This window comes from Macrosteles quadrilineatus, unplaced genomic scaffold (assembly GCF_028750875.1).
Source record: "Macrosteles quadrilineatus isolate MER2022 unplaced genomic scaffold, UCM_ALF_1.0 Scaffold_7__1_contigs__length_78375512, whole genome shotgun sequence".
NCBI lineage: Eukaryota > Metazoa > Arthropoda > Insecta > Hemiptera > Cicadellidae > Macrosteles > Macrosteles quadrilineatus.
Genome location: NW_026542600.1, coordinates 55,685,990 through 55,696,520, shown reverse-complemented (window position 1 = coordinate 55,696,520; position 10,531 = coordinate 55,685,990). Strand labels below are relative to the sequence as shown.

General features: G+C 36.8%; 1 protein-coding gene across 1 annotated transcript in view; it reads right to left on the bottom strand.

Annotated features, from left to right (window-relative positions):
• Positions 1–1,024: 1,024 nt before the first annotated feature.
• LOC128999004 (protein CASP-like) overlaps positions 1,025–10,531 on the bottom strand; it is a 60,423-nt gene continuing 50,916 nt past the window's right edge. Inside the window, exons 3-5 of the mRNA XM_054425360.1 lie at positions 2,206–2,387; positions 1,705–1,847; positions 1,025–1,134 (exon numbers count right to left, since the gene is read on the bottom strand). Of these exons, the coding sequence (XP_054281335.1) occupies positions 1,025–1,134; positions 1,705–1,847; positions 2,206–2,387 (435 nt within the window). The remainder of the gene's footprint in view (positions 1,135–1,704; positions 1,848–2,205; positions 2,388–10,531) is intronic.

The window sequence follows — 10,531 nt, the reverse complement described above, 5'->3', positions numbered from 1 at the left end:
GCTGGCCAACATTGTGAATAGATAACAACTCTCGCACTCTTCGGGCGATATGTAGTGTGTCCAGATTCTGGGTAGAGTATTTGTCCATATTATACCGCAACATTTCTTGTAGGCGTGCTTCCATCGGATCACTTTTTGGGATCAACGATTCACCAAACCGGCTCACTATCGATCCCGGTTCGTCATTGCCAAATCGGAAAGGAGAACGGTCATCGAATCGAAAGGGACTCTTCATGACGTCATTGAAGTTCAGTTGCGACGAGGGATGAAGAACATTATTGTTCAGGCCAACACTGAGACCACAAAAACCATTGACTAGACTTCCGGGCATGTTGTTGTTGTTATTGAGGTGGGGAGAGTTGTTGTTGAAGCCATCGGACTCTGCCGCTGGACTCTTGCAAGGTGTAGAGCTGCCGTTGAGTTTGAACGTCACCCGATACTGCAGGTGAGCTGGAAGGTCGATGGCTACCAGAGGAGGAAGTGACTGCAGGCTCATGCTCTCTCTCAGCACTCTCCTTGTCTCTCTCCCGCTCTCGTTCTCTCTCTTGCTCCTCAAACCTCAATTTGCCTGCACCAAACACCAAAAATCAGCATCAATAAAATGTGCGCTCAAAGAAGCAATGTGTTTGAAAGCGAACCCACAAATTTAATGCTTAGACAAACCACCAACCAATATATGTAGCTTTAATGTGATGTCTCTGATAAAGTACTGTTTACAACGAATAAATCTAACACACCAGTATTGAAGAAAACATAAAAGAGCAAAGCAAAAAGTAGGAAAGTAAATAAGATACTAACAAGAAAACACGAAGAAAAAGACATTTACCAGCATCGTCGGGGTTAGAGGTCGGTGTGTGAGAAGGTGGAGGAGAGGCGTTGATCGGAGAAGAAGCGAGAGGACCACCAACGGATGACCTTCCCTCTGGGGGTGGCAGTCCGGCCCTAGCCAGGTGATGTGGAAGAGAACCTTGACTGAGAATAGTCCGTTCTAGAGACCGTCTCCAGTTGGCCACAATCTCTTCTCCTAGAATGAACCGAACGTCTCGACATTCTGAAGAGGTGGCTGGGGTGGAGGGGGTGCAGGTGCAGGGAATAGCTGGGATGCACTGGACTCTGTATTCATGTCTGTAGAGCCTAGCCAAAACATGCAACAGTAAGTAAACCAGCCAAGGATCCACAACAGTCACATCCCCAAAAATTTGAAATGTATAGACAAAAATTTCATCTATAGTATTTATTAAAAGTGTTCTCATAAAGATATGTGTACTGGGAACTATCAGCAGCAGATATATATCTCAAGCTTGAGACTAATAACTGAGAAGTGATCGCCAAAGTTGAATAAACTTTAAAATCCCATAAGCACGTCCTTCACTTACTTCCCACAAGATTAGGTTAGACAGTGAGGAATTAAGAAAAGTTAAATTGTGTGTATTAGTGGTGAAGTGTACAATACAAGTAATTAGTGTGTAACTTATTAGTACAAGAGCAGATGCGTTAGTCAGAAATATTCAGAATTATTTTCCAAATATTTAAGAAATACTAAATCATGTACTCCTTAGGGAATTGTTTATACTATTTTCCTCCACATTCTCAAGAAAAAAATCTTTAGATATTACTTATAAAACATATTTTTTTAAGAGTATAGCTAGAGCTTATCATTAGGACCTAATTTTTCGCCCTGGATAATGATGATGACAAACTCACCATGAATATCAGAAGGGGTTGAACATGGGGGTGCCTTGTTGCTCTCAGAATGCTGGCCTGTCTTGGTCCTCTCTAAGAGCAAACTTTCCAAAGTCTTCACATCCCCATCACTGTTGGGGGGTAGTTCTATTGACTTCAAGAAACTGAAATCACAGAATAACTCATTGGTATTGTTGGCGTTCAGTTAAAACCTACCAACAAGTAAATTATTTTCTGTGGTTAGGTTTATTTATTTTACATACAATACTGCTTAGCAAATCAGTTAAACAATATTTTAGTAAAATAAATCTGACCGAAGAAAAATAAAATAAGTCAGAACAGAATATCTTGCAATCGTCACTTAAAATGGAACCATAGCTCAGAAACAAAGTTTTCTCTGCACCCTCCCCCAATATTATCCCCTAACACATCCGCAGATTGGATATTCCTCAATTTTTGGGAAATAAACAATTGAATGTACTATTAACACTGTTATTATTGTTGAACTGGAACATGTTTTACCTTAGCTGACGCTTCAGTTCCTCATAGTCTCTTTGGGCATCCAATCTTGCTTCCAGCCTTGAAATGTGCTGCCTCTTATGGTCTAACTCTTCCTCTAGTCTTGCTATTTGGTTTGCAGAACTCTCTTGTAGTTTGCTGATACTTGACTGCAGTCTTTGTACATCTTCGATTAATTGGGAAATCTGAAAAAAGAGTATTTATTAGCTTGAAAATTACTGTGGTTGTTTTAAATATATGTTTAATGTACTGTACATTGTCAATAGAAGCTACGGTCGGTCGGTAAATATGTTTTTCAATATGTCACTAATTATTTTCAATCATTAATTTAGTTTTAATTTTTTTACTCTCAGGTGGGGTTTATCTTAACAGATTGAAAAAAAAATATGTGAAAACATGCAGATGATGGACACATGATGAATGTGAATGGAACACATATAGAAGAAGAGTAAAAATCCGAATGTGTTCTAGTATAAAATAATATTTTACATAATTAATTAGTCAAAGAAATGTCTTAAGCACCATATAAAATACATTCAACGTTTATTCAACCACGAAAGTTCCTATTTTGCCTTTAATGAAAACTCTACAAAGGGGACTCTTAACTAAATATTGTAATTTTTTGACAAATTTATCTTGAAAATAATAATTCCCAAAACAAATATTATTGATTCAACTATACACTTGTGAAAATTTAGTACTAAATTGAAAAATATAAAAATAAAAATCTTGACATTGTTTTCTATTGTGATTGTTTTTGTCAGCTCTCGTTCAGCCCCAATCTACACCCTCAGTCAGTATTTTAGGGGGGTAGATGGGGTGTTTTGGGGGGGAGGAGGTTCGTCAAGACCAAACTATAGGGACGAGGCGTCCCAAGACACCAATTGCAGCAATTAGGAGAAAATATTTCACGGTTACTTGATGCAAATTATTTTTAAGACCTCGCGCATATTCGGGAACGGGTCCCAAGCGAGGATTCGGAGCAACAATAAACATTTCTGATACCTTCATTACTGACTCGAAACTTAATTCGTCAAAGAAATCGCAAGAGGTTTTAAATTATGTTTTTTAATTACTTAGAAATGCCCGGTTTCTTAAGGGATATTTTATCTGTAAGACGTATGAAAGAATATAAACACTTGTCAAATTTCAACTCGTTAAATGATATCCAAAGTCAAAAAGGCATGAATTTGCTTGTTATTTAAATTTTTTATTTAGATAAAAATCCGAGCAAATCGAGTTCATTTATTATTATTTTTAAAACTTTAATTTCCATCATGTAGAGCAAATATTTATTTTTTTAGCTTTAAACTGCTGTAATGTTAGAACAAACTGTTCAAAATAAAATTATCAATTGAAAGCAATTGATAAATGTAAAATACTTAAGTGGACGTTTGACAAATTTGGAATGGAATTGAAGTGAACATTAACGATCGAATAAGGGAAATAATTTAAGAGATCGAGAAGAGCGGTAATTATAATGGTGAATATCAGACGATTAGTTAGTGAAGATCGACGCGGCAAAACAATCAGCTGATCAACTCCCCAAGTCTTTCCAGACATAATGAAAATCAAACAAAGACTTCGATTATAGAGTGCCGTCTACTTTTGTCTTGACAAATTCGGCTTTTGCCGCAGGACTAATAGGCTGTTTTAGCGATCTGCATTCTGTATATTTACTAAGTTAAGAATTATGTTTTGTGGAATAAAAAATTCTATAAATTGATGTGGTGGAATAAAATAATATTTATGAATTCGATTTTTATTTTTGGTTTGATGGTGAGAGGAAATAAAATAAAATTGTTCGGTTATAACAGTGTATTCTATTGTTTTTGATTGTGAAGCTACTAAAGGAGAGTTTACTGAAATATTAATCCAATACAATTCTACTCACAGGGTTAAAAACCGATAATGATTAAATATATAATGATAAAAGTTTAATATTCAATTTATCAGGTTAAGTATAAATTAAGTATTAATAATTAAGTTATTGGTATTTACGTTATATTTATTATTATTAAGTACAAGTATAAAGAGAAATTTAAAGCAATTATATCGATTGCGATTAGAGTCAAAATCATGCTGGCACATTTAATGACACTGTAAAATATACGCTATAAGTTTTACTGCTCAATCAATTTAATCAACATTTTGTAATGAATATTTCTTATTTTTTAGCGAACATATAAATTACTTTTGAAGAAAACCAACCTTTTAATAGTAGGCCTATTATCTGATTATTCATTTTCCAGAAGACGAAATATTAATACAGTTAAAAATGTTTAGTTGCGAAATTATAACTGCCAATGGTCAGATGAATATTCGAAATCGATTGTCATTGTAACATCTTTTATATTTTTACCAATAAATCTTGTAAGTACAAGGGTAAATATATCGAGTAGTGTTAAAAGAGATATTTTAGTAACATTCAATTCTTGTAAATTTCTTACAGTTCAGCAATCATTGAAAATGAAATTATACAAATTGACAGAAGGAATCAGTCTCCACTGTCGGATCTGGTTGAAAAATTCGCTCCTACCAATCTATGAATTCATCGAACAGTAATTAAAATTAGAATGATTGTGGATTTGAAGAAGGAAGTGGACGTTAATTGGCTAGCACGGACAGCTGGGTTCGCGTGCTATCCTCTGCCATCCTAGCATTACATTTTTGTTTCATTATTAATGATCATGGGCAGTCACCTTACGAGTTCAGCCATTGACTCGAGTCGCATTATTAACCGGGCTAAATCCTAGGTAGGGGTCGGTCATGTATGGAGTACCGCCCTGGTGAAAGTTCCAATTCGTGACATCTTTGACGATTTTATGCTCAAAAATTTCAACTTCACCATGTGAGTAGTGGCCCCAAGGACGAATTTTTAACTTAAATCTTTGAGTTGCCTCCTTTATGATCTTTCTTAAAATACAAATGCGGGTTAGAGGTTATATCCTTACAATCGCGTATGTAGTAGTATTTGTTTGAAATACTTTTTTATGGTTGTTTATGCTATTTAAGGGATTGCAGAAATTTACGTCACAAAAAAAGTTTTCACGACGTTTCTGGGTCTAGAATCCGATCCGTCATCAGGTCATGAAGAAAGAGATTTTCTCACAATCAAGACATTTGAAAATTGTAACTAATTGTTCCTAGTAATTTATAAGACAAATTGTTTATAGTGACAATATTTCGTGATTATTGAAGTGAAAAATGTGGCCTTTGAACTGCAGATGGTATAGCACCAAGTCAGTTTAGTGTTGCAGACCATCCCCTAGATAAGTGTTACTCAGATAAAGTGAGCTCGGGGGTGTATCACCCGCACACGTCACCACCACACACTCCATGTTCTCATGCGGCTATTTTCTGTTTTGGGGAGTAAGATAATATTAGATCTTATAAAAAATTTGGTGGTGACGTTGAAAATAAATTTGCGTACATTGTACATACCTATTATTCTTTGTAACAGTAATTTGAGTTTTTAATGAACAAAGTGTCAACACATTCGTCGGTAAAAGTAATTGTTTATTTTAAAAAACTATTTTTAAGAGATACTTTAAACCCCCTTTAGCAACACGACATATCAATTAGAAAACAAAAGACTCAATACCGATGCGTACGAGGGCATAACAAAGTTCTTAATCTTATTAAAAGGGATACGCGGAAATCGAGAACACTTTTACCCTAACGAACCAAAGACACGTAACGCGGAGTGACTTAAGGGGTGATGGAAAAGCGGTCGGAACGGATTGGGAACAGAACTCGGCGAGATAAAGAGAAGAGCTAGCATTGTGTTGCGGAGGCGGGGGAGGGGGACTCAAGGATTTGATCATTTCTGAATATCCATCATACGAACTGTATAGGACGTCAGACTACGAAGGTCTGAATATTTAATCGATCGATCGAAGGGGAATCGGATGGGACGGGGGGATCTGTCTAATTGTTGGAGGCAAAGCCGAGCGCGAAGACTGAGGCTTAATCACTCTCCCCCCCTGCACATGCCCTTGTGCCGATAATCGATAATAATACTCAAATAAAGAGCACATAGGACCTAATCCGAGCGACACGGGATTGCTTTTATAAGGCTAAGAAAGTGAGGATGACCACTGTGGCTGCCCTGGACCTATCCTCCTACCCTCCCCTCCCCTACTGAACTACGTGAACCCCTCACCACGAGTCTCTATTCATGATGTATCTTTTGTTTCAATATAAAATATAACGTTCATATATATTATACAATGAATAATTGTGATCACACGATATGAAAAGATCTCAACAAAACTTTTGTGTTTCATTGATTTTCTGTTTTGTTTATAACACAAATTTGATTTTGTCAGGAGCTCTGTTTGCTTCTAAAAAGATTTTAACTTGCTAACTAACTTTTGTTATTTTATATAAAAAAAATATACCAACTAATTGAATCGGTTCTTTTTATTTTTGGAAGTTTAATTCTTTGACGAATAAATATAATGTGGATGATTTTAAGGTTTGTAAACAGGTATTAACATTTAAAAAATTCTCAAAGCAAATATATTTTTTGTCATAACAATTTGTTTGGTATGTATAAAAAACGTGTTCTAATACAATAATACAAGTTTTAACAATAAACTGAGGTCGAAACCCCCTTGCAAGTCATCTTGATACCATCATTAACTCCCCGCCAAACCCGAGAAAAACTTTTGAACTGTTCGCGATGTATTGCCACTTCACCTGGGAATCGATGGCCATCTTGCTCTGAAATGGCGTTTGCATTCTTCCCCGCAGAATTTGGAGTAATCTCCGGGTTTGTTATTATCCAGTTTCATAGTTGACTCCGTCTCGTCGATACGACGTTCCGCAGTCTCCCCTCATTTATAATCTGCATCCCTCATGTTCCCCCGGGGTTCCATACGTAAGTATAAATTAACTTTTAAAACATTTGTACCCCCTTGAGTAGAAGTTTGATATTTAATTGTATATAAGTATGGATGCACATTATAAATGACGAATTGATTGAAATTCGCGTGAACAAGTTCTGGGAAAAAGAACCACAGGTTTCGACAAGTTGAAACTCACTATCGTTTGTAATGTGGATTGAAATAATGTTAAAAATTCCCACGATTGTAGAACAAAGAATGAAAGAGAGTCGGTTAAACCCTTTTGGAAATCAGGATCGGGAAATATCTCAATAGAATCCATCGCTCGGATCGAGTCGTTAAAGTATAATAAGAAACATAGACGGGGTCTGAGCGGTATAGGGACACCGCTTTAATTAACAGGGAGCATCGCTGTTACGGAATAATTGAAAATATCAAACCAGTGATGTTTTTGTATCCGTAATCGAGCGAATGAAAGCCATTCGCGAAGCTACAATTACTTATTGGCTCATTCTTCATGCCTCAATACAATTTTTATTCGTGTTTTGCGAACAAGTGAGGCGTTTTGAAAAGGCGTTTCACTCTGTTTTATTCGGGCTTTAATTCATCTCGATTTTGAATAGGAGCGTCCTAGTGTTTAGTTGATTCAATCGGTTTCGAGTTCGGCCCTGCAATGTTCACCCGTATTCTTTTATACGTAACGTGCTCGTTGCATCGTCAGTTTTTTGAAGCGGTTGATATCAAAGCGTTTATGACTCTTAATCACTTTTTCAAACAGCTGTTCTGTTGTACGCGCAAATATGAAATCGAGGCACGCACGGCTTAAAGACAGATAAAAACTAGACCTAATTAAGCTGTAAACCTGGACATGGTAGTCTGAGGGTGGGGCGAGCGTGATCCAACAGTCAACACCAAATCTCGGCACTGCACCGCGCCGCGCCGCGCCGATAAGAACCATTTACAAATACAATATTTGACACGTTATTTACAGCTTATATCCACCTGTGGGCCAGTAAACGGGTTCAGCCTCGGGTGGGATTATCTCGGATAGATTAGGATGCATTCCCGGACGTTCAGCTACAGACCTCAATATGACGAAAAATAACAACTGTGTATGCGCATTTCGAGGATTTAAATTAACCTGTACTTTTAAAAAGCTTTGAGCTAATACAAAGTTATACATCAAAACTATGTTTTGCAAGACAACAGTGCAAGTTTAAAACTTAAAGTAGCATCTTAAAACAAGCCTAAGGTGATTAGAAGTTGGCATTATATTATGTACCAACATTTGGTACGCCTTTATCAGCATTTTATCTGTTGCTGCTATTATAAGTATGGACTATTCCAACACTTCCCGACGTATCTACAATTATATTGCATTTAAAATACGTGTTCTCAGATAAGGCCTGATCATGACCGGTGTAACTGGTCGAAATGAATCGTCATTCTATCTTTTACAAGGATTTACCATCTTGTAAATGTATAGCTGTAGTTCAGTAACAAAATATTTGAGTTTTAAAATACCATTAATGAAAATCCGTAAAACAATTATCGTTACAGACGTCGTATTCCTGAGAGAAGAAATTTTAAACTAGAGATACGAACCCGCTGAAATAAACAATATTGCGACGAACAAATTCACGTTTCAAATGCAATAACTTCGGTCAGTATTGTAAAACATTTATCCTGGAATGGGAGAACGGTTAGTTACGTAAGAACAATAATATGGCGGAATAAAGGATTCCAATTGTCGTTGAAATAGAACAATTTACCTTACAACTGAGGTAAGCGAAGTGGGTGAAAGGTTATAGAAACTGCGGGCTTGGTTATGTAACGTCGGACGTCTTGAATAGCGATTGACAGAACCACTGAAGATCTTGATGAGCCGAGTAAACATGGGGGCTTAAGAGGGGAGGTTGATAAAACACAGGAGACAATAATAATGGGTGATAAACATGTACCTTCGTTCTAGACTCTAGAGCATTGACAGGATTAAACATTTGTTAAATCTTTCGTGTTCGCTTTAGATAACACGATTTTTTAGACATTCTTGATTCTAAGTTATCAGTTGAATTCATTAATTGATTTCCATGCCTAATTGTAAAGAACCAAATAAAAGATGGTTTAAAATATAGATAATTTTAAATAGTTGTACCATATACATGTTATTACATTTTTCAACCAACACAAAATATATTTGTTCCAAAAGAAATTAATCTAAAAGAGACAGAGTTTATAGAGAGAAAGAGCAATAAAATTAGCATCAACAAACCCTATCGGAATGAGAAACACTACTTCGACAAACGGCATATAAATTCGACATTTGGGTGAAGCAGATTATTTAATCTTATTAACCACTTAAAGGGAGGCTCTGGGTTCACTATAGGTTAAGAGGAAACCAGAGGAAAAATGAAACAGGATTAAATTGAGAAGGGACACGCCATCGAGTGAAACAGCGACTCTTGAGAAAATTAAAGAAAAAAGTCAAGATGCTCAATAAAGTCAAACGGTTGTTGGGCCCACGCTGTCGATCTTGACAGAAATGCTCTTGTGGGGCTAATAACATTTCGAATTACAATTAGACAGACACGACGCGGGGGGCGCTTCTACTACCTGAACTTGTTCTTCAGTTGCTTCATTTCATTGGCATCCTTCAGAGTTGGCGTTCTAATTGTATATTGGAAATACTAAATCTGCGTTTCAGCTTCAGATTGCTTCCCTCTTTCGCGATTGTTGGGGCGTGTTTGACTGATTAAATCTCTACGTCGCGCAAAACACACTCTTACTGCGGTTGTAATTGATAGGGAAACTATACAACAGCTGGGGAAGATGCTGACAATACATTGACAAATCTCATCGATATCTCCTCCTCCACCTGGCGGCTGATTGGCTTGATTGGAGCGTTTAGTCTACTTAAGCGATCGGCAACGGAGATGTTAGCGTATCTTATTTAAAGCAGTTGTATTCTATTACATAAGTATTAAAATAGCCTGATTTAAACCTTATACGATAAAACGTGCCGGTTTAAATGTTATGCCCTTTATTTTATATCCTTATATAAGTAACCAAAAATGTATTGTCACATGTATTCAAACGCAACGTCCACCAGCTGTACCTACATATAATATACATACATGTATATAGAATGTTTTATACAATATTACAGTACACCCCCTTTCTAATGAGAACTAATTCCGTGTAATTTAAAGTGAAATTCAATGTAATGAACAGTTCGATACGGGAAGAACATTGAAAGTGGAAACGGGTTGCGACTGCTCGCTAAACAAAGAGTCGGGGCAGTCAGGCAGACACAAATTATTGGATGATGACCGGCATTTTGTGTGTGGAAGCGGATGTTGATAGTTTATAGTTGATTTTTGTGTGTGACGCAACGACCGTGGCCGCGGCTACGCGAGTACACGACTACTGTACACGACTACGCTACAAATTGGCTATACGAGAATTTGGCTCCAAGACTA